General features: G+C 54.6%; 1 protein-coding gene across 1 annotated transcript in view; it reads right to left on the bottom strand.

The window, feature by feature from the left end:
- The window catches only part of ZNF423 (zinc finger protein 423), a 271,340-nt gene that overhangs the window by 199,681 nt on the left and 47,406 nt on the right, over nt 1–24,253 (bottom strand). The window contains exon 2 of the mRNA XM_081119389.1: nt 20,712–20,771. Coding sequence (XP_080975515.1) covers nt 20,712–20,771 — 60 coding nt within the window. The remainder of the gene's footprint in view (nt 1–20,711; nt 20,772–24,253) is intronic.

Below are 24,253 nucleotides of genomic sequence, written 5' to 3'. Positions count from 1 at the left end.
TCTGCCCTCTGCTAGGTGTCTGGGGGCAGCCAGACCCCGACCCTGCTGGACAGCCAAGAACAGGCATCACCTGTGCAGCTGGGACACCTGTGCAGGGAGCTGGGGCTGCTGCCTTGAATTCTGGATCACTACAGGTTTATTAGCATCGCAAAATACAGCCCCGTAAGCTGCCAAACAGAGATGTGAGAGTTATGGAGGCTAGAGGAGGGGGAGGAAAGAAAGAAAAAACTTTTTGGCCAACATTGTGCATTGAGTGCGAAGAGGAAGGGACTTAAATCCTCCCTCAAAGGCCCCCTGGGCAGGGCACTTCCTGCAGACAATTGCAACTCTGCCCGTAGGGCCCAACTTCTTTGTGTTAACTAATTTCTGACTCAGGGGTTTTCACCTACTTATTTCTAGAACAATACGCTGGATCACTGTCCAGTGCAGCAACCTTCTTGGGGGGTGACCTCATGCTCTCCCCCCTCGACCCTGTCAGTAGGAGGGGGAGGAAGGTATGAAAGCCACCTAGAAAAAGTGGGTTGAAGTGGTCAAGCCCCGTCCCCACCAAGTGCAAGTCTCATGTTCAGCCTCTAGAGCCAGAATGCAAGAGAGGACCCCAGAGCGGTCTCAGAGACCCAAGATTTCAGGGCGGGCAAGTGGCACTGCAAGAAAGAGGGCCCAGCCCCCCAAGGCACTCCTCCTCCCCCAGTAATTAACCGAGGCTCCCGAGCACGCTGTCACCGTTGCCATGGCCATCGCCATCGCCTCCGTAACCGCCCCCAGCTCGGTGCCGCTCCGCTTCCTCCAGGCCACCTTAACTGGGAGTCCTCGGCGCGCGGAAAGTTCCTCTCTGCTCTCTGAGGACACCTATCGAGGGTGGAACCGGGCTCTGCGTAATGACTCTTACCAGACATGGCTAATAACGACCCTCTTTCTCTAATGAAAGAAACACACACGGGCACACATTGTGGCTGCTGTAATTAAGCCTGTGATGAGTTGAGTCGGAGGGAAATTAGATTTATTTACATGCTGTTCTGTTGCTGATGAAGCAGAAGCTATCGGGCGGGCTTCTAATTAACCCTCGTTTAGAGGGTGCGCTCTTCGGTGCCTCCTTCCCTCTACGCACCCTTTGTAAATTGCAGTTTGTTAAAAAATATAATAATAATAATTAGCCCTTCTTAGAGTTGTGTTCTTGCCCGTAACTCAGATTAATTCTTGAGTTGCGCTGCCCCAGACACTGGCAGAAATAAAGTGCCTGAAAGATATCGGTTCTGAGCAGCAGTCACTGCAACTCATCGGGCAGCAAGTGTGGCTGGGGTGCCAGCCACCGGCCAGGTCTAGGCTCTCAACAGATCAAAAGTGGATCCAGAGACGGCCCTGCCTCTGCGAGATTAGGATGACCACAGAGGAAAGGGTGAGTGGCCAGTTGAGGCAGAAAGGATGGTGGAGGGGCCAGGCTAAAGCCTTTAGGCTGGAGGTGGAAGAAATAGGGAGCCAGTGAAGGGTTTGCAAGGGAGGGAGAGGGCAAGTACACATGGCACGAAAGCAAGACCATGGCAGAGCCTGCAGGGGCGACCAGAAGGTCCCAGCGTCCATGGGGTTCAGAACAGACCGCTGCCCATTGCCGGCCACCTCCTCCTCTGCGTCCGCAGCTGTGTCTGCGAAAGACAGGGGCCCAGGATGTCAGGGCTTCGAGGTCCAGGGCCAGGTGTTCACATCCAGGGACCCCTGGGTTTAGAACCTGGTTCCCAGGTGACAGCAGGCATCAGCCCAGACGGCCCATCCCAGTGACAGCAGCCCCTCAGGTCCAAGAGGCTGCCTAACGCATGGCACCTACCAACTAAATGACAGTTTTGGGGGGGAAGGAGGGAGTCATTTTATTAAACATATACATGGACATGCAAACGCTCCCCAATTTCAGAAATGTCAGCCTGTGGAAACCACGGGTCCAGGATGGAGGAAACACAATCATCCAGTCTTCGGAGGACAGCCTTGCGGGAGGCCAGACCCTGCACGAGACACAGAATCAGGCCACTTCCCCGAGTCCGCAGACGGGCAGCCAGGGAGCCTCGGGCTGTCACAGTGGACTGTGGCCCTTCTCTCAGGGTCATCTTCCCCACCAGCGGTATGTACGGGGGGGGAGCACGGGGACAACACCCATCTGGAGCTCGGGTGCTTGTGGGCACCTTTGGCAACAAGTCCACTGCAAGGTGGGAGGGGCAGAAAGAACCCACCTCCACGGCTGCGTAATTTCTTGTTTTCTAGACGGAAGCACACCTAAGCACACACAGCACCGGGCGCCGGGCCAGAGCGTGAGAATCTCACTCAGTGTCACCGACGCAATGAACGACGTGCCCCACGCTTGGGTGTTTGCTCTCTTTTTCGTAATTTACGTGCCACGTTCTACAAAGACAGTGTCCCTTAGACTGTGCCATGCTGGACACGGCACACATGGCCCCTTGGAAGAGAGGGACCGACTCCAGCACCTCTGTACCCTCCATTCCAAACACAGGACAGGCTTCCCATCCATGTTCGGGGATAAATGAAGCCAAGAATTTCCAATCTCAAAAATCACATTTTTCTTGCCTTTCACTATTCTATCAGGGATTCCACAGGTTTCCGACGCATCTCACTCACTCAGCTAATAACTTGCTAGAGTCACATCTCCCATACTCTCCCTCTATGTGTCCTCACTTGGGAATTAATGACCTTGTAGTGAGGGAGCCCTTTGTAACAGGCTCCCATGACCACTGCCACCCCTGCCACAGGGAAGGGGCTTTGCAAATGTCTGCAAGGGGAAAGGCTCCTGCAAAGAGGGTGGCCTTGTCATTCAGCTGCTTAAAGCAAATGTCCAGGACACGAGGAGCCCACATGCTGGGGGCTGCACAGCCCACACCAAAGGTTAACACTGTTTAATTACCCAGTATTTTTAAATCATGTGCCCCAATCCCATAGACCTCTACTTCTGAGCTAGAAGCAAGAGCCCCCAGCACTGCACACTGAACCACACATTCTCAGAGCCCTGATCTCCTTCACACTTCACACTATGCGGCAGGACCTCTGGCTCCATTTTACAAATGAGGAAACTGAGGCTCAGAGAAGTCAGGTGACTGACCCAAGGTCCCAAGCAGGGGGCAAACATGGGATTCAAACTTATGACCTGGCAGGCTCCAGAGCCCAATTCTTAACTGTCTGGCTATGGTGTTAAGAAACATTCAAACAACCTGGGAACTTCACAGCTGGGAATGCAGGGAAGGAGTGGCCAAGGCTGGATCAGGCATACAAAGATCAATAAACTCATTGATTCCCTCAGAGAGCTTGGAGTTTCAAATCACTCATGTCTGAGAATCTATTTGATCCAACAAATGGGGAGGCAGACAGGAGAGGTTTTTTGTCATCCACAACTGATAAAAAAGGAACATAGAGAAACAATCAGAGAGGGGCAGAAACAGCCAAAAGTCACACAGCAAGTTGCCATCAAGCTAGCCTAGCTTCCAAGCAGGCTTCATCCCTCAACCCTAGAAGCAGTCACGCCTCACTAAGGCCCCCCGAAACATGCCCTCGGACACAGCATTCCGGTGGGCACCAGGACCCAGACGGGATTCTCTGAAGTCCACGCAGCCTTCCCGCCAAGCCACCACACACGCCTGCCAGCCTGATGCTCTGCCCTCCGTTTTATATTGCTAATTAATTTGGATGGAGATGTCTTTAAAAGGAGACTTACGTTGGGTCCTCCCCACTGTCTGTGAACCAATTTCATTACAACAGAAACCGTGTTGCCAAAATGAGAAATCCCCTCCTTTTCAGGCCTGTGCCCTTGAAGGCATCTTATTAGAAAAGACCATTTCTTAATTAACATTTTTGATCTTTAATCCATTACACGTCCCTCTAATCCTGCACGGGGCGCGGCTGGCCCACTTCCGCGGGCTGGCGCGGGGCTGCGCGGGGCTGGCAATCTGAGCGCTGAGGGCCCGCCGCAGCTGGACTCCGCCACGCAGTCGGAGGCTCCCAGACGCCACCCTGGGCCGGCCGCGGCTACATTTCCGCGGCTACATTTCCCGAGCGGGAGGCAGGAAGGGGGGCTCGGCCCAGACACCCCCGGATGGGCCAGTCTGCAGGCGAGAGTTCATTTCATTAACCCCTGAACCCCATCTCTTCTTGCCCCAGAATCTTTCCAACAAAGGCTGTTTTAGCAGCTCTGGCTCCTGCCAAGTGTGAGAGACACTGGGCTGGTCTTCCCTTCCATTTGCATAAATCTCAAGCATCTTGACCCCCTCTATACGAAGAGCTAGTCCCAGCAACGTCGCAGCACCCCACTTTGGAAAGCGCTGAACCTGCCCACTGACCCCCTCCTTCCTGGAAGACTTTCTTCACTGGGTTTTGGGGGATCCTGCCCTCTCCTGAGTTTCTTCCTACCCCCTGACCACCCAGCTGTCTCCTCAATCTGTCATCCCTGCCTTCAATGCTGATCCTCCCTGGAGGAGACCCAAACTCCTTTGTCCTGTCTGGGCACGCTCGCTCGGGGGTGCATCCGTCCAGCTCTGAGCACCAACTGCACCCTTGTGACACTCCGATACATCCTCAGTCCCATCCTCCCCCAGATCACAGGGCTATCCTCCGGGTGCCCACTCAACGTCTAAGAGGCACCTCAAACTCACGGCTGAAGCCTAACTCTTGAGCCTCACCACCACCAGCCGCACTGGACAGGCCCCTCCTGGGACCCCCATCACACAAAGGGCACCTCCAGCCACCCAGCTGCTTGGGGCCATCTGTTTCCTCTCCTTTTCTCAGTCCCAACACCCAATCTAGAGAACAATTCTGTTGGACCTACCTCCAAAAGAAATTCTTGATCGGACCTCTCCTCCTGACCTCCCTCCCCCAGCTAGAGCAGAACTGGCTCATCTCCTGGCCTTGGCCCCAGCCGGCATCATCTCTCCTCTGGATGAGCGCATGGGTCAGCTTCGCTCTTGCCCACACTCAGCTAAAGGGGTCCCTCTCCTCCCCCAGTCTCTTAGCTTCCCTTCGATTCAGGATCAAACCCAGGGTGCCCACTATGACTCGAGGCCCCACGAGAGCTCCTGCCACCTCCCTCCCTCTCTCCCTCACCTCCTGCCCTCTGCCCTGGGTCAATGTACTCCAGCCACACAGACATCCTTTCTTCTGTCCCTCAGTAACAATGCTCACCCCCTGCACGGCTCACTCCCCCTCTGCCCCCTTGGCACAGATCTGAGAGGGGCAGAAACCTCACTGACCACCCAACCAGATGGCCCTCTCCTCCCACCACCCCAGCACTCTCTAACTAGCCACCCTGCTGGTCATGTCCCAGTGGAAACATTCAGGTATTTATTCGCTGACTCTGTCATCTCCCCCACTAGACTTTGTTGGCCCCATTCACCACCAAGAATGGTGCCCGCACTTAGTAAATGCTCAATAATATTTGTGACTGACAGAAGGAAGCCTGTCAGGAACTCGCCAGTGGGGACTCAGGCTCACAGTCGTCACTGGCCATCAGGGAGAAGTCCTGCAATGCCAGCACTGAGGTCCATCCAGCAGCAACAGAGGAGGTGGTTAGACCTTCAGTAGAACTTCCTGGTCATGTACATTCTGAGAAACTGTCCACCACTGAATATAGCATAGCCTCGGGAAAGAAAAAGTTCGTAGTGGCCGGGGAGATGGAGCCGATGAACAATTAAGGAAAGGAGACAAGCCACCATGTGGCCCTTCACAGACTTCCTACCCCCAGGCCAGGATGGGAGCTCAGAGAAAGAGAAGGCCCCCAAGACATGGCTGCAAAGGCCTCACAGAGGGCAGGCGTGAGGCTGGGCTTGAAGCACAAGCAGCTCTGGATAGGTGAACGGTGGAGGAGAGGGTATTCCAGGAGGGGGCACTGCCCGGGCAAAGGCCTGGGGCCACAGGGGAGACTCCTGTAAGAGACCATTTCTGGGATTTGTGAGTCCCCAGCCCAGTCTAACTCTCCAACCAAAATGCTCCGGTGAGGCCCTCCCGGGGACTACCCTGCCTCACACACCATGACCTCCCAAGGCTACTGGTGGTCCTTGAATCAGGTCAGCTGCAGAGCTGGGGCCTAGAGCGTGGGGCTCCAGACTCACAGTCCAGTGCTCCTGCGGTTCAACAGGCCCTGAGCTCTCCCTTTGTCTGCCTTCCAGCCATCAGCCCAGACCTTGACCTGAGCCCCAGAGGCCACGTGCTGCAGGAATTTGGTCATGGGCCCTGCCCCCAGCAGCAGGAGGTCAAAGCACCCAGGCCCGGCCTTCCCCCACACCCAGGGATGGAGGGGTACTGGCAGCTGAGGAGCCAGGGGGCCAGGCAGCTAGGGGAGCAGGCTGGTCACTGTCCCTAATACCAGACAACTTCCTTGTAGGAAAACTCTGCCACGACCCTAAGCAGGTATCTTCCAGTCAGTCGGACCCCAGGAAGTGGGCTGGGGATGGTGCCAAGGGGAAGACCAAGGATAACACCTACGACAGGGACAATTTAACACCCACCACACCCCACGCCTGCACACTGGTCCATGCTCCACCCTTCACAATCTTGTGGTCCCTTCCCAAACCTGTGGATTAGACACAGGTCCATCCCTGGTTCCCTGAGGGGTGCGGGGGATGCCAGGTTTTGAAATCAGCCTGTGGGCGAAATGTCACCTGCCCTGAGACACAGCTGCCGTGACTGGGGGACACACACACTGTAAGGGGCTGGGCTCCTATGTCAACTGTGAGGGATAAAGACACATATCTTAAAACCCAGAGTCACAGTCACTGCCCCATGAGGGGCCACAGAGGCCACCACCCAAGGGAACAGACTGTCACCTGCATCTTGGCTCACTCAGGAGGCCCCACTGACTGCAACAACCTCCTTAAACTGTTCTTGTCCTCTTTGAGGGCAAGTGTGCATCTAACCTGGAGGCAGTTAAATGAGCTAGTGATGACCTGAACTGTGCACAGACCACACACAGTCAGCAAGGTAGGGGTGGCCATGCGGCTTGGCCACATACCTGCTGTGCCACATCGGGCAAGACCCCTAGGCTCTCTGAGGCTTGATTTCTGCACATGGGAAGCAGGAGTGATGGTAATCCCTATGGTCAGAGTGCTGCTTCAAGGAGTCAACGAGACAAAGCCTTTGGAAATGCCTGCTTGAGGGCGGCCCAGGGGCAAAGTGACAGAGAGGGGCAAGTTTGAATCCTGACCAGCCACTTACCAACCAGCTGACCCTGATCCCTGCGGGAGCATGCTGCAAACGCATCCAGACTCAAGGCCAGAGCGGCAGCGCAAGGGCAGTCAGCTCCCAGAGCCATCCACAGTGTGGAGTGGTGGCCCCGCCTAGGCACTGGCCTTCCCTAAGGGGTGGGTCCTGGGCAGCCTGGCCCCAGGCCCCTGGGGGTCCCGAGCTCTGTGGCTTTTCAGGAGTCAGGGGCTCTGGCTGGGATCCCAGGCTGGCCGCCTCTCTTTTCTTTGTCTCTCCACATTTGGGGAAGGCATTTCCTCCTGCCCGGGCCTGCGGGTCAGGTTTCCACCCAGATGGAAAGTCCCACCCAGAGGCCCCCAAAGGAGAGCTCACCATGGAAACTCCACAGGGCGCCCGCCAGACACAGGGGCAAGTGGCCACTGGCAGGCCTTCCGGGGGCCAGGCCCACAGTCTTGCCAACTGGGAGGGGGGACAGGAGAGGAAGGGCTCGGGCACAGGACAATGTTCACACATGCACTCAGGGCAAAAAGAGGTAAGTGTGTTGGGGGGATGCATTTAGGCATGTATGAGTCTACAGAACGATCCCAAATTAGAAGCCCCTGCCCTAAGTCTTCTCAATCTTTCTGAGCCTCAGTTTCCCTGACTTTGCCCCTCCTAGAGGCTGGATTGCACTCAGAAAAATGTGTAAATGCAATAATCCTGTAAACAGTGAAGGGGGGGCACTCCTGAATGACAGCCCTCAGTCCCAATCACCCAAGCAGCCAGATTACAGTCTGAGCAGAGAAGGGACACAATGGGCGAGGTGTCTCCGAGCTGCTGAGCTCAAAACATAAGGATATAAATGGCTTCCCAAACTGTGTTCCCAGACTCCACAAGTTGTAGACAGGTGGTCCTCAAAAAAAGGGGTACTTTCTGAGGTCTAAAACATTTGAAGAGCCTCTCCTAGACTCACGGTGACTCTGGGGTCCTGAATGAAAGCAAAGCATTTGACTGTGTTCCACCAGGCACCTAGCAAGGCTGCCCGAGCTGCTGGCCCCGATGCAGCCAGTGGAGCGGCCACGTAGCTGCCCCCTCCTCCAGGCCACACTGCATGTCACTCATGGCTGTGGTGTGCACTGAGGCTGGAGCACATGTCCAGGGTTGACTTAAGAAAGCTGTTTCTGTGCCGTGTGCCAAACTGTTACTGAGGCACTGCCTGTTGTCTGTTCAATGATTAATGAGGACACACACAGTGCATTTAGTGCCAGGACCAACGTCCATCTGTCCCAAGCACTTTAATCAGGCAGAGACCCTCCATCCTATTTCTCTTTTCACCTAGGTGGCCTGGAAGCTCCCCTACATAATGACCCTTACCTTAGGCTTCTGACATAATTAGTTGTTTCATCAATTATTTTAGCTGCCCAGTGACACATGGGCCACCTCCTGTCTCATTAATAATCACCAGAGCTGACATTTCTTGGGTGTTTGTTGTGTGCCAGGCACTGTGCTGTACACGTGGCATCTATGCTCTCACTTATCCTTAGAACAGTGTCGCCAGGTAGGGCTTCAGTAGCCCACTCTACAGATCAGGAAGCTGAGTCCTGGGAAGGTAAGTCCATCAAGTCCAACCTCCCAGCTAATAAGCTAATGGAGTGGCCATGTATTCACTGCTCAGTCTCCTCACTTTGGATGTGAGACCTGGAGGGCAGGACCCCATTGTGTCCTTGAGGTCTCGTATGGCACAAACAGACACCTGATAATTAGGTGATAAAGGAAGTGGAGTGAATCCAGGACTAAAACAAAGGTCTTTCTACTTCAAAATTCATGTTTTAACTCCTGTCCTTTTAGTCTTTAAAGCTTGGTAACCCTAACCCTAACCTTAAGCTTAAAAGTAACCCTAAGACTAGATCCAAGCTTATTTCTAGCACAATCCCAGATGAATTAATTAATAACCAATACACTGTTCCCTGCTCGGCCTCATCTTCAGTTGTGTGGGTCCAGCACTCTGGCCACAAAGGCTCGAGTGGCAGAAACAGGGCCCCCAGCGCAGATGGTGAGAGCATGTGGGGTCTGCAGGAGGCAGAGGTCACGGGGACAGGGTCAGGTTTCCCCTCCTGGAAGGCCGGGCAGACCGGGCCGGCCGGGAGCGGAGGACGCAGTGCGGGCCTGGCAGGCCGGCCGGCCCAGAGCAGCCCCCGGCCCCTGCGCGCCAGCCCGGCGGCGGGGGGATGCCGCCTGCTTCCTGCCCTTCGAGGCCGGCCAGGAGCCCCGCAGCCAGCACAGGAAATAGCAGGGCCCCAGAGGCCGCCCGGGCAGGCCCTGCTCGGAGGCCGCCCAGGGAGGGAAGGAGGCCATTGTCGGCCTTTGTTTCAGTTTCCCCAGCATCGCTCAGGCTCCGAGAGGCCCCTGGGAGCTAACAAAGCTTCCCCCAACCACAGCTGTCCAGCCTCCCCCAGCCGGCACGGGGGACAGGCCCACCAGGCCCGTGGCTCTTAAAGGGGCAGGTGCAGGCTGGAAATGAAGTCATGTCCACGCTGGGGGTGGGGCGCCTCTGGGCCGGAGCTGGCCAGGCGGCAAAGGGACAGATGGGCGCTGGGGTCTACACCTCACCCGGTCAGCCCAGCGCTGGGTCCGACAGCAGGGCAATCTTTGGATGGAAAGAATGTCTAAGGCCCTGAGGGCTCAACAAAGAAAACGGAGCAAGGAGAGAAGCTAGCATCTCGGACAGCCGCCTGAGGGGAGCACTGTCCTCCTCCTGGAAGGCAGACATCCCAGAAGCAGGTCTTTTCTGCTCATTTGTGAGCCTAGGGGTATAGAGGGCATGGGGGGGGGGGGTGCATGTCCCTGCATGTGCACGTGTGTAAGTGTGTGCATGGGTGCACTGTGTATGTGTGGGCACACGTGAGCACAGTCATCCAGTCCTCCTCGGTCTCCGCAGGGGACTGGTTCCAGGACCTGCGGATGCTCAGGCCTGGTAGAAGGTGGCGTGGCCTCTGCATAGAACCTGTTTGCACAGAGGCTACAGCAGGCTGTGCTACACATCACTTCATTCTCATGGACTTGGCGTAGTGCGTGGTACATGCCAAAATCAAGTTTGCTTTTTGGAACTTTCTGGGATTTTATTTTCCTGAATATTTTCTATCTGCAGTTGGTGTGAAACCCACAGATAAAGGGCCAACTGTATATCATGTGTATGTGCATCTGTACGCACACTGTGTTTGCATATGTGTTGCATATTTGTACACATGTGTGAGGTGTAAGGAAACACACACTCTGTATGTGTGCACTGAGTGTGTGTGGTGTGGGGAGTAAGTATATGTGTGTATGTGAGTGTGTGTGTGCGTGCCCTGATGTAAGTGTGTGTACATGCATATTGCATGTATGGGTGTGTAGATGTGTAACCATGCATATGAATGTGTGTGTACATGTGTTCATGTTTGTGAGCAAGTATATGTGTGTGCTGTGTGTGCACATGCATGCACACACAATGACTCATCAGTGTATAAGTCACTGTTAAGAGCTTGTGCCCATCACCATTCATTCCCACACTGACCCAGGTGACCACTCACAAATGGTGTGTCACTATAACAACCCGGTTGGGGCTCTCAGCACATCCTCCTGTACGCCTTTCCACAAGGACCCATGACATCTTCACAGAGGCCCGGTCACGGTAACTTCCTACACTCAGACAAAACCAACCCAGGTTCAAACCCCTGCTCTGGCGCGCTGCGAAATTCTGGCTGTGACTCAGAGTGGTCAGGCTCCGACCACTCTGGGTGAAACTGCTTGTCTATGAGATGGGACAGTGCTTCCTCCCACCTGTGGGTCAGGAGGGTTAAGCAAGATAAAGCATGTCAGGTGCACAACCCCACCCCGCACCAGTGAATGCTCACTAGATGGTTATTATTTTTTATTGTTATTGCACTTGCTTATAATAATAGCTAGTTGCTGAGCATACAACAGTGAGCAAAACAGGCACTGCCCCTGCCTCCAAAAGCTTGCAGGGTTCGCAAAGCATTTAGCCCTCAGAAGCAGAATAGCATAAGCAAAATTGTAGCCCATTTCCTGGATTCAGTATCAGTGTGATATGCGACCTATTATCCAGCATGGTCGGCAGCATCAGTTAAAGCAATCGGCCACGCCAAAGAAAAAGAGTGATCAGTGTGGGCAAATGAATGGCATCAGTTAGCCAGGTTCGGTCTAATGCGTGAGTGTGTGTGCACGTGCATGCACACAGTCACACCTGCCTTACGCTCAAGGATTTTAAGAGAATGTCAGCTGAGATGACAATAGCCTAACTAACCCCTGTTGGCTGCCACAGCCTCCAGCAGGACACTGGCTGCCACAGCACTGTCCATGCCCAACCCAGGAGCTGGGCCCTGCAGAGTGCCTGCCCAGGAAGCCAGGCCCAGCCAGGCCACATGATAGGACCGACCTTGGCCATTTCCTCCTGGGCACTGACCCATGGCTGCACAGTCTGTGTGTCAAGCCCCGCCCAGGGAAGGAGCCTGATCCTATGACAGCCTCAGGGCCTTTACCTTTCAGAGTAGACCTGTCCACCAACCCCCCACCAACCCCAACCCAGCCTTTTCCACTTGGGAAATGAGCTGCACCCCACCAAACAGGGTCAACACAAGTGAGGATGGTCCCCTGAGGACTCAGTCCCACCCCAACCCTGCAAGTGGATGAAGACAAGAGCACCCTGCCCACTGTGGCGATGCCTAGAGACTGCCAGTCAAGACAGTGGGAGATGGGAGAAGGAAGAAAGGAGGGGCCTGTCTGACCCTTCTCTGTCCCCTCACAGATCCTGGCTCAGAGCCAAGCTCTAAGCTTCCCTCGATGCCTTATCAATATTAAAAATAAAAATGCAGAGCACCAGGTGCCACCCTAGGAGCCTAAGGCTAACCCATATGGATTCCCTCCTATAATCGTCATAATGGCCCCAGGAAGCAGGATGATTATCCCTAGCTCAGACATGGAAGCACAGAGAGGTTAAGTAACATACACAAAGTCACACAGCTAGTAAGTATCTCAACCTCAAAACTAATTCTTACTCTTAAAAAGGGAACAAAGATCTGGCCCTGAATTGCCAAAGGGAAACAAAGAGGCAGAGGTGAAGTTCTCCATCCTAGCAAACATGTGCAAGGTACCTGCCAGTTACCAAACCAGGGCTGGGCTCTGGAAGCACAGAAAATCAGACATGGTCACTGCCTAAAGGAAGGAGAAGAGAAGCAAGGGACCTGGGGCGTACAGAAGGAACCTCATAACCAAGCAGAGGGCAGTGAGGACCAGGAAGACACATGTCAATAACTGTGACATGGACTATCATGGTACACTTCCTGGAGGAGGTGTCATTTGGTCTGAGCTTCTAAGGATGAGCTCCATAGGCAGAGGGGCCAGACAGATGAAGGCCAAAGGGAGCAGGCAAGAATGCTTAACTCATCCAACCTTTTCAGTCCTCACCGCTCAGGGCTCAGTATGACCAGCAGAAGCAGCACCACTCAGGAAGTGGTTAGAAATGCAGAATCTCAGGCCCAACCCAGACCCATAAAGTCAGAAGTCTCTCTTTAACAAGATCACCAGAGTTGACCGTCTAACTTTGAACAGATCTTGTGCAAACCACACCTGGGCAACACAAGCAGACCTCCCAAAAGTCACAGGGAACAATGTCACATCACATCCACCCCCACATGCACACCTGATTGCGGCCCCAGTGGACAGCCTGGCTTCACTCACCAAAGACCTGCTGATCTCACCGCCCCTGGTGGGGTCCTCAGGCCTCAGGGAGGGACCAACACCAGGAGACTCTGTCCTATTCTTGGGGAGCTCCCAAGTTTGGAGAAAGTAGGACCAGCCTACCTTTTTTTAAAAAAAAAAAATTGTTTTAGAGAGAGTAAGGGGAAGAGGGAGAGAGAAACATTAATGTAAGAAAGCAGCATCGGTCGGTTGCCTCCCATATGCCCCTGGACCCAGGATCTAACCAGCAACCTGGGTATGTGCCCTGACCAGGAATCAAACTGCACCCTGTTGGTGTAGGGGCGATGCTCCAACCGACGGAGCCACACCGGCCAGGGCCGGCCCTTCCCCCTTTACTGACACCCCTGGAAAGCCCAACCACACCAAGAGAGAAGGAGGACCGGGGGACACCGGGCTTGCTGGGGTGAGCAGCCACAAGTCAGCAGGGCTGGAACAGGTAACTGCCACGCACAGAGCAAGGGTACGATGGCAGAGCGGTGGCTGGGCACCAGGCTGCGGGCACAAGAGTCCCTGCCTCTGAGGAAGCCCCAGGTCCACTTAGAGAGGTGGAAATCAGCAAGCCAGCCCCACTCCACAGCCATGGAACCAGCAGGCAGGCCAGAGAGGGGAAAGGAGTCAGAAGAAAGACACCGCCCATGCTGCCTCACGCACGCCCTGGGCACAGGCACACATGTGCATTCGACAGACATGGCACAGGAAGTGACATGGGTGCAGCCTGGCAGGGGCCCCCGGCTGGTCCAGAGCCAGAGGAAAGGGTGGGCAGGAAATGCCACATCCCTCTCGGAAAACTGGTCCCAGTCAGCCCCAGGGGCCCAAGATGCGGCGCAGCGGGGAGCAGAAGCCCAGGGCCCCAGGGGAACAAGTCTGGGCTGCGGCACTTGGGCACGCGGCACACACACACACGCACACAAGTGCATACCCCCATGTGCACAGGGCACAGATGCCCTACCTCGTGGACTGCTCACCATGGTAACAGAGTGGCCCCCTCTGAGCTCCAGTCACCACCTGAAGGTTTCTGAGGCCTCCTGTGCCGGGGAAGCAGCTCTAACAAAGGCGCAGCCCTGGCCGGCCTGGCCGGGGGTCCGCCGTGCAGACCAGCCGGCGCATGCCTGCCACGCTCCCCCGGTGAGCTCGGGGCCACCGCATCTTCCTACCCAGCCTGCCTGGCTCCACTTAGCTCAATTCCCCACAGATGCCCCAGCAGAGCTAATGAGAAACTCCCCAGCTGGCCCCATATAAAAACGCATTTCATAAGTCTTTAAAATGCTGGGAAATTCTACATCTATTTAGGACTTTTCTGCTCCTTTAAAATGTCCCCTGGTCCTCGTCGAGAAAAATGGGTTGGGGGTTCAAGCACGAGAGGTGGACAGAGCAGCCCAGCCAGCCAGAGCCAAGGGGTGTCTGGGCAGCCTCTGGCTTTGGCCACGGGATCGATCGTGGGAACAAGGGCTGGGTCGTCCTCATTGATGAGCCAGGGAGGCGATCATCCGGGAAGAAACTGAAGTGAGGGGACCTAGGAGGGCTGGTGGGCAAAAAGGGGACAAAGACAGTCTCCCCAGCCTTGATTTCAGGACTGAAAGGAAAAATGAAAAGGTATCAGGAGCCCCTATGAAAAACTCCAGGGGAGAAAAGGCGGCGCACACCAGGCGTCGGTCAAGCATTATTCACAAGAGCCCACAAACGTGGCCCACGGCCGACTGTCCAACGGGGAGGGCGGGTTAGGAGACAAACGCCCGCCCACCCAGTGGCAGGGGCAGCTACCAAGACAGCCAGATCGGTGGGTGCAGGGGTCACATGAAGGTCAGGCCTAATGGGGCTCCACGGAACCCACCAGCCACTCCCCCGGACTTCCCTGAGGTAGAAGGTTCGTTCACACACACACAGAGCTGGAGAAAGGGCCAAGAAAAAGGTGAAGGGCGGGCGTGCAGAACAAGGTTACGGTGCAGTTTCTGGGAGGTGGCTGAAATAACAAGCACATGTTCTGAGAAAGCAAGTGGGTGGGGAGGCAGCTCCGAGAGGTTGACAAGTGGAGGCTGGACTGCTCGGAGGGGCCCAGGCTGCGACCATTTCGGTCTGCTGCACTCCCCAAACCTAGAGGCTGCAGGGGTGAGGGGGCTGCCCCTTTGTAGGAGCGGGACACGAACCACACTTCCTACCCCACTCCTTACCCAGAACTAGGGAACAGGGACCTGAAAGGATCCCAGCACCTGCCCCAAGGTCCCCAGGACACCTGACACCAGATGCCACTCAAACCTCCCACCTGAGCAGGTGGGTCCAGAGCCTCCTGCAGTCCTGACGCCAGCCTCCCTCTGCAAACTGCACCCACGCCCAACTCCCAGCAACAGCCACAGCAGGGCGTAAGGGGAGGTGGCTGGGCTCGGACAGGAGTCCCTGCAGAGGGCCTAGCCCACAGCGTTCTCCAGGCCAGGCTTTTGAAGATGGTAATTGTCTACAAGGCCTTCAAAACATGTACCCTTCCTCCTTCCAGGATGCAAACCAGGCCGCCTGGCCTAGCTATATTCTTCTACCTGACCCAGGAGGGATGTGGGCACAGAGCCGACCCCTCACCCAACCTCTGGGTCTCCTCAAAAATTAAGAGCCTGGGCCAACATCCTCACAGGCAGGTCTGTCATTCACAGTTTAGGTGCTACATTCACCCATGAGCTGCCTGGGTTCACATCCCGGCTCTGCCATTTCCTGGCTGTATGACCTTGAAGCAAGTCATAAGCACCTCTGTGCCTCAGTGTCTGTATGTGAACAGCACGGAGAAGGAGGCCAGGCTCCAAGAAGCAGCTCATAAATGAGAGTAATAGTTTCATTAACCAGGACAACAAGACCTGTCACATAGCAGAAAGGCCTGACACGCTGATCACACCAATAAGGTCTCGGGCTGCTAGGCCACTGCAAACAACTGATTAGATCAGGTGTTCCTCTCCAACCACAAGTGTGTCTGTCACCATGCCAGAACTAAACTTGGCTAACCTGCCCAGGCATTGACAATGAGCATTTGTTAACAAAGTAACTGTTCTGCATCTCCAGACCCTCTTCCCGCTGCATCCCAGGCTTGGTACAAAGCAGCCATGTTGGAAGGAAGCCCAACCTGTCCCAAAACTCCACCTGGAGAGGTGGGACTCCAGTAAGACTGTGATTAGACAGCTCCCAGCTCAAACTTAGTGTGGCTGGGCTGGTTCCCTAAAATCCCAGGTTACAGGGCTCTCGATCATCCTGGTGCCGGCCACTGAGCAACCTCATTCCAAAGGTTTTGAGGGAAGAGAGAGGACGCACTGAAGGGAAGACAGGACTCCTCGATGGGCTGAGGGGCCAGATTGGGGGGACACAGGGGCCTGGAATGTCAGGCTTAGGCAGTGGCCCCTTGGTAAAACCATACTTAGCAACCTCTTAATTAGTGGCCAGGCCAACACCAGCTGACAGAAGAGCTTTCTCTGGGCTGAACAGCATTTTTCAAAATGAGTAGTCCAATATGACATATCACTTCACATAGGAAGTCTAGAATAAAAAATTGTTAAAGGAAAATGAGCAGTGTTGGTGATGACACGGAGAAGTGGGCACATTTAGACTTGCTGGTGGGGATGTGAAATGGTGTACCCACTGTGGAAAATAGTCTGGCAGGTCATCAAAAAGTTAAACACAGAATTACCATATGACTCAGAAATTCCACTCCTAGGTATGTGCCCCTCAAAACTAAAAAAGTGTTTCAAACAAAAACTGGTACACAAAAGGTCAAAGTTCATAGCAGCACTGCTCACAATAGCCAAAATGAGGAAACAACCCAAATCTCCATCAACAGATGAATGGATAAACAATGTGTGTCCTATCCAAACAGCGGAATACTATTCAGCCATAAAAAGGAATGAAGGACTGATACAAACTACAGCATAGATACACCTGAAAAATATTAGGTTAAATGAAAGAAGCTAGGCAATAAAAATTTTCTGTTCTATGATTCCATTTATAAGAAATGTCCAGAATAAGCAAATCTATAAAGACAGAAAACGGATTAATGATACCTTAGGGCTGGGGATGATGGAAGGACAGGGAATGGTACAGGGTTTATTTTGGAGGTCATGAAAACGTCCTAAGCTGACTAGGGTGATGGTAGCACATATCTCTGAATATGCTAAAGTCCAATGAATTGTACATCTTAAATGGAGGAATTGTATGATATATACATTACATCTCAATGAAGCTGTTTTTGTATGAGAATCCAGCTTCCTGGATTCTCTTTTAAAAACTCAGAAGATGTGGCAATTCTGGGCCCAGGTACCCTGGCAAAGTCAGCTGGTGCTGAGGGACACGTGTCCCTGTGACAGCTCATCCCGGCCTACACACTCACTTGTGCCCTGGGCCCATCTTGGGTAGGCTCTGACATTGGGACCCCTGTGAGACCTTCACAAACAACTCTCATAATTGTCTCATTATAAGGTTTTGTCCCTCATCCCCCATTTTATGGATAAGAAACCTCAGAGTCCACGGGGCAGCGGTTTCAAACCCCGCACCTACTAGGCACCCCCATACCTAGTCTCTGAATGCAGTGCTCCTTCCCAGGCTCTGCTGCCAGCCACCTGGACTGGTCAGCTGGGAGGCAAGAGTAGGCCGGACTCCCTCCTTCCTCGACCCCCTGGCCAGGCCTGAGACAGATCCTACAAGCTGATCACTCTGCCAGGCCAGCAGGCCAGGCTCTCCATCACTGTCAAGGCCTCGGCCCGAGGGCACAGACAGAAGAGGCCAGGTTGTTCCTGCAGGCAGTGGTCACAGAAGCCACAAGTGCTGGGGTGGCCAGGGGTGAGCACAGAGCATACCACGCATTCGCTTCTTTATTGGGGTTCTCCATCACGCTCCCAGGGCCAGGGTGAAGCGGGCAGAGGGAGGGCTCAGTGGAAAGCCTTCATTTGGGCTGGCTGGGCCCCCACAGAGTTGCTGCCCATGCTACAGCTCTGCACTCTGCCTGCTCGAATGCTCTCAGTCCACACTGCTCAACTCACCTCTGTATTCCTTTGATCTGATGAGCCAAAGACCCTCCATGGCCACCTTGGGTCCTGTACCACCAGGGAACTTCCTAAAGCCCCCAGGATGCCACTGCTTCAGGTTTCTGCGCTGCTGTCCACTTCCCAGTGCCTGGTGCTGCAGAGGTTAAACCCTAGGCTCTGGCTGCAGGAGGACTTGGGTTCAAGTCTCTGCCCCACAGCTCGCTGGCTGGGACCATAGGTCTGCTACTATATTGCTCCAAGCCCCTTCCCTCTCCCGCCAAATGGGGCTGGCAATTCCCAGCAGCAGTGCCAAGGGTGGCCCGGGGAGGCTTTGCTCCCCCATAATCTTCCTTGGCACCTGCCCCCATTCTCTGATGCAGCCAAGTGACATTTTCTCAGCTTAATGAAAAGCGTTACACTAAAGCAGCTTCAGCCAGGCCTTTGGCCCTGTCCTCCACCAGATGGCTGCCCCAGAACCAGCCCAGGGAGAAATGCTGGAGGTGTTGGTCGAAGAACACCCACCTCATGGGGTTGTCGTGCTGGCCCAGTGAAAGGCCGTTGTTGAGCATTTGCTCCGTGCCTGGTGAGTACCAAGAAAGTGCTCAATGAATGTGACATATGACATCCCCCATGTCCAGGGTTGCCTCCCAAACTGACTGCGCCTGCCACCCAGGATTCGAGCCATCTCACAAGCTCCATGCTCAGGGAAGACAGTCAGACTTTACCAGCCCAAGCCCAACAGAATTGGGAAGGACCATTTATCACACGCACGCACTATGAAACTCATCAGAATGGGCCAAAGGAAACAGCAATCCACTGCCTGGCTGTAGATGATCCAATGCCCGAGGCCTGCCCTCCCTTTCCCGTCTCCCAGCAGAAAACTCTAAGCTGATTGGCACCGCATGCAGGGCATGCTCAGATCCTGGATGGAAATGGCCAAGCCCCACGAGCTCTGCCACTCTGAGCACCCCAGAGAGGCCCAAAGGCTGCCGTTCCATTAGGGAATCAGGGTCCCCACAGCCCCCTGACATCACTCCTGCTGTCTGCAGACCAGAGACACCTCACTGCCTTAGGGATGCAGCCCGGCATCTGACACACCCTGCACAGGGCTCTCCATCACCCACAACCCCCGTCAATGCCCTCCTCCACCCTCCTGCTGTCCCCACCAGTCCTCACCACCTCTAGCACCATGGGAAAGCAGCTGGGAGGGAGGGCCTTGTATGGACACCAGCAGGCTGGGTGCTTTCCTGGTTTGGGGGTTGGGAATACAGTGGGGCTCCTCTTCAGAGCTGACGGGGCAAGAACCTCACATCAGTCAGGACGCCCGAATGACACATGGAGCCTGGCAATCTCATTCCAACCATGGGGAGTGCATCTCTCCACACAGGAGACAGAACAGGGGCTACACAGCCCCTTCCACTACCCTTCCCAGGGCAGACCCCAAGGAGTGTCCTAACACCGTACTCTCCTCCCAAGAATTTAAGCACCCTCCGTTCTGGCTCCAAACAAGACCCCTTCCATGAAGGGATCCCCTGTCACCAAGGGCAAGGCACCTGTAGACACAACACTACCCAAGCCTGGGTCAGTCAGGACCCAACCAGGACCCTCAGGTTCTCCCAGCAGCATCTAGATCCTGTGGGAAAGAGCACTGGACTGGGAGTCCAGGGACCTGGGTTCAAATGCTTCTCTCCACTACCCTTCTATTCAATGCATCCAAGTGTTTCCCAAATTTCAGTCATCTGTGAGCCACCCTCATGACTTCCTCCGAGTCCAAGCATTATGTGCTATTACTTAAAACTTTGTCAACTCAATTTTCTCACTGAAATGACTTTAGCATCATCTTAAGTCTGAAGTGACCATAAAACCATAAATATAATGTGTATTTAAACATCCATACACTTGATGCGAACTCTCTCCCTGCCTCAGTTTCCACATCTGAAAGGAGAAGCTTGGACTAAATGACTCCTCAGGCCCAAGATTCCACAAGAGAAACTGGTCCCAGCTCTTGGGGCCAGAGCCAGCTGCTCAGGATCCTGGGGCAGGGGAGAGGCAGGTGAGCGTGGCACCTATCAGACAGTGAGCCAGGGCCCCATTCCCAGGAGAACTGCTGGCTGAACGCTGAGCAAACAGAAGAGCCGCCAACTTGGAAACTTCCGAGGATCCCAAGCCAGTTCCAAATTACAGAGCTTCCCAGTTAGAAAAACCTCCTTCATTCACCTCTTTTCATAGCTGGGGAAACTGAGGCGGAGAGGAGCTTAGGCAAGGGCAGAACTGAGCTGAAAACTTAAGTGGCCTGACTGCCAAGTCGCCCCATCACCCAGCAATGGTTGCCCCCCAGCAGTCTGAGCTCCCCCCCTTTCCCTCTGGAGGCGTGGGCTCAGGTCTGAGGGCCTGCGAGCACAAAGCAGCCCTCCCGGGACGGGGAACACAGGGACTCTGATTTCACTGGTGCTCAAGCATCCTATTAGAGTGGCTTTTATGCACTTAGACTGGAATGAGCATGCAGCGGCGCCCAGGGCAGCAGCTTCAAAGTCTGTGCAGAGGGGGTTCCGCGGCCCATCTGAACGTGCCCACGAGAAGAAAACGTGGCCCCCAGAGAATGAGAGCATATTAGTCTTCGTGTGTAATAGATTTTATTGACCATATGGAACTGATAGAAAAATCGTGTTGTACAGGGTAGTCTGGACCAGAGACAGGAATACGACAAGAAGAATACAATTTCCATAGCCAGCTGGGTGGCTTTTCCATTCCTGGGCCAGTGCCCCAGGTTCCCAGCAACCAAGCCCCCAGTCCCAGGGCACTTACCTGAGGCTGTCACGGAGGAATCCCAGGCCAGTGAGAAGTCCGAGGCCTCCCCCTCTTCAACTGAAAGAGAGAAAAGAGATGGGCCTGTGAGTTCTGAAGCGGCACAAACAGGTCATCGGTGTGGGGCACAGACAAGAAGAAAAATTGTTTGAAGGTCCCTATAACACCCATGATCGGGTGGAAGGGGCAAAGCCTACGAAAAAGTTTGTATTGGTTTCCAGATTTAAATAACCAGGATACAACATGCACAGCGATAAGGGCTGTAAACACCTGCTTTCCCCATCCCTGTGCCCCGGCAGACATCACGAATCAATCCCAGCACTGTCTTGAACCAGATGCGGCAGCAGGATCTTTCCCCATAATCTACAGTCAGAGCTTCCACGTGGGATGGAGCCCTCTGCCACCGGCACGAACAGGGCGAAGGTTCACGTCTCCCTGGCCCCGCGGACACCTTCCTCCTCAGACCACCGCTCAGATGTGACGGCTTTCTCAATTTTTCCAAGAAACAAACAAGGACACGCTCACAGGTTAGCGAAGTGTGAGGTGCTAGTCTCCACACTGACACCGGACCCCCAGACAGACCCCAGGACAGGCTGAGGTCAACTCTCCCGAGGTCAGCAGTCATGAGCCGGTGACATTAGAAAGCAACTCAGCTCCCCACTCCACCCCAGAGCCCAGAGTCCACAGGCTGGACAAGGATGGGGTGTCCCCACCACCTCTCACCCTAGCATGGGAGGTCAGGCAGGTTGGGGTGGAGGCCACACACCGGGAGAACACTGGGGAAACTCTATACAGCATAAGGCGGCTCTTGTCCTGAATTAATCCCAGTTGGGGCAGGAAATAATATGAAAGCTGCTTGTGGACTTTGTAAAATGGAACTCTGTTTAAGCCAAAACTGCACACACGGTGTTTTCCAGACTTGAAGGCCTGCTACGAAGCTGTAAACGTGAGCAGGCTGGGGCTACCACGTGCCAGCCGGTGCCACAGGCCAGGTGGGCACAACTGTGAGCCAGGTGCTGCGCTGAGGGCTCTGCAGGCCCAGCTGCATTTACTCCCCACCACCAGGCTCTGGGGAGGTGAGGGACCTGCCTGAGGTCTAACGGCCAGAAAGTCCACGCAGCCTGTGGGCTGAACCCCAGCATCGTCTGACTCGAAGCCTGCTCCTGAAACCACTGTACAGGCCCCTGAGTGACGTCATTTCACTCAATGTCATTCTGTTATAGTGTTGATAAGATGCCTCGCTCTTGCCCCTCTTGTTAATTAGCTTAAGGTAAAGCTGGTTTCATTATACGTTGACTCACTTAAAACGAAGCACAGAGGATGCTGTCCTGAATCCCGGCAACTCGGGACGAAAGCAGCTGCCCCAACCGGCCCCACAGAAGGCAGCTGGGCAGCGTGCTGGGAGCTGAGCCAGAAGGAGCAGGCCACTGGTTGTGGCAGATACCGGGTTCAAATCCCAATTCTGCCTCTAACTAGCTGCATGAACTTGACCTAATCATTTAACCTCTAGGCTTCAGTTTTCCCATCTCAAAAATGGAGATAATGGTACCTGTGCCATAGAATTGTTGGGAGGATTCAATGGGATGATGGCTGTCACCTGCAGGAGCAGTGGCCCAACCTCTCCGGGGGGGGGCGGGGGCAGTGCCAGAGCTGGAACAGCTCCGGGAATTAACCAGTCCTGCTCTGCCTGGCGCCCACTGCCCCTTTATCATCCCCGCCAGAGCCTCGCAGGACGTGCTCTCTGAACCCTCAGAAGCACTAGAGGGCCATCCACGGCAATGAGCAACAGGACAAGAAGTGCTTGGGAAGGTTTCTCTCTTGTCCAAGTTTGCATCCTGAGAGCAAAAACTCGTAATCAGGACAATGAAACGCAGAGAGATGATCTGGGCTGGGAGCGAAGCTGCTGTTTAACTTAGCTGATTACAGCCGCGGTAGGGGTCAAGCGCGAAGCTCTGTAAACAGAGTAAGACCTCGCATCGGACAAAACTGATGTGACCCTCTAGGCCGATTCCAACCAGGCAGCCTCTGAAACAGAGTAGATGTGCTTACAGCAATCGGAAGCGAGCCCTGCCTGAGGAGCAGCTCTAACAGCCCTCACGGCCACGCCAGACAATCAGTTTCCTTCACACGTCACCTTCACTTACAGATACACATATTCGCTTCTATTGAGAGGTGGCTGACAGTTTGTAAGGTCGCCCCTCTGCGTTTTGTTGGACGCCTTCAACAAGGTCTGTGTGGGTCTCTGCACTTCAGCAACCATGGTCATTAATGCATGACCCTAGATCTCCCTGTGTCCTTAGTGTCCCCCAGGTATCAGGACAAATAGTCCCCACACTTGGGCCCACTCATTGCTCTTTGCTTGTGAAGTGTGACCTCCCACCCATCACTGAACTGGAGGACATCACAAGACGCCAAGTCCTTCCCTCCCTGAGATCTGGCTTCGGTCATTGGGGAAAGATGTGAGAACATCAGCCATTTGGTAGCTCTCAGGAGGACTCAAGTCTGTCCCCAGGTATGACAGGCCTGCAGAGGTGGGAAGATGAAGAGAGTCACCTGACGCCGGCTGGCTGGGGAAGTTCAAAGTGGCAGACATCACTAGGGGCGAGCGGCCGCACCTCACACCAGCAACCGCGTCCCTCACGGCCAGGGCCCCGGGGAGCTGACTCGCCTAGGGACTTGGGCATGATTGCATTTGCCACACCCGCTGGCATTCACCCCTGGCCCACAGTTTGTCTTTTGAAGGTATAAACACACCACTCTTTATGCACGCTCGATCAGAAAAAGTTACACCCAACCCCACCACCACCATCCCCAGGCCCGGTGCTACCCGAAGCTGTGACGGTGGAGAGGGATTCCCTCCCCTCCCGGTGGGCTCTTCTGCCCACAGGAGCGGTGTGGACTCCAGTCCAGGGGCTCACAAGGCCAGCGCCGGAGCTTCAAACTCCAGCTTTCACTCAAGGCTGCAAGCACCCGGCTACTCATCCCCACTCCAGCCCAGCCACGGGCAGGAAAAGAGCAGGAAACTGAGTATCTCAAGCCACCCAAATGTCCATTTTAGTGGAAAACAGAATCAGGACTTGAGAAGCAGCAGCGCAAAGGCCAGGCACCCAGGAGAATTAAAACGGCTTTCTTTTGTTGAAAGAGTTCCTCGCAGCTCTGTCGGAAGAGGAGCCAAGCACGGGTAAGCCGGTGGTCCCCAGGGACTGGTGCAGCGCCACAGCCTGACCCTCTGTGCCTGTCCCAAGATGTCAGCGTGGCCCAGGGTGCCTCACATCCATCCCCACCACCCTCACCACAATCACCCAGCATCAGAGGACTCTTACAGATGTTTCCTCAGCAGCTGCCTGAAAGTCAATCCTTTACTGACCCATTTCATAGAAGGGGAAATAAAGTCCCAGAGAAGAGAAATGGCTCACCTGAGGCCCAGAGGAAGTAACAAAAGCAGGCCAAGAACCCAAGAACCCTAGCTGTCAGGCCCTAAGTCCTTACGGACTATGCTCCCCACCTACGGTGCCTCTCTGACCAAGCAGCTGGCGCAGCTG

Source organism: Miniopterus schreibersii (assembly GCF_964146895.1).
Source record: "Miniopterus schreibersii genome assembly, chromosome: 18".
NCBI classification, from domain to species: domain Eukaryota; kingdom Metazoa; phylum Chordata; class Mammalia; order Chiroptera; family Miniopteridae; genus Miniopterus; species Miniopterus schreibersii.
This window is presented reverse-complemented; position numbering and strand designations above follow the sequence as displayed.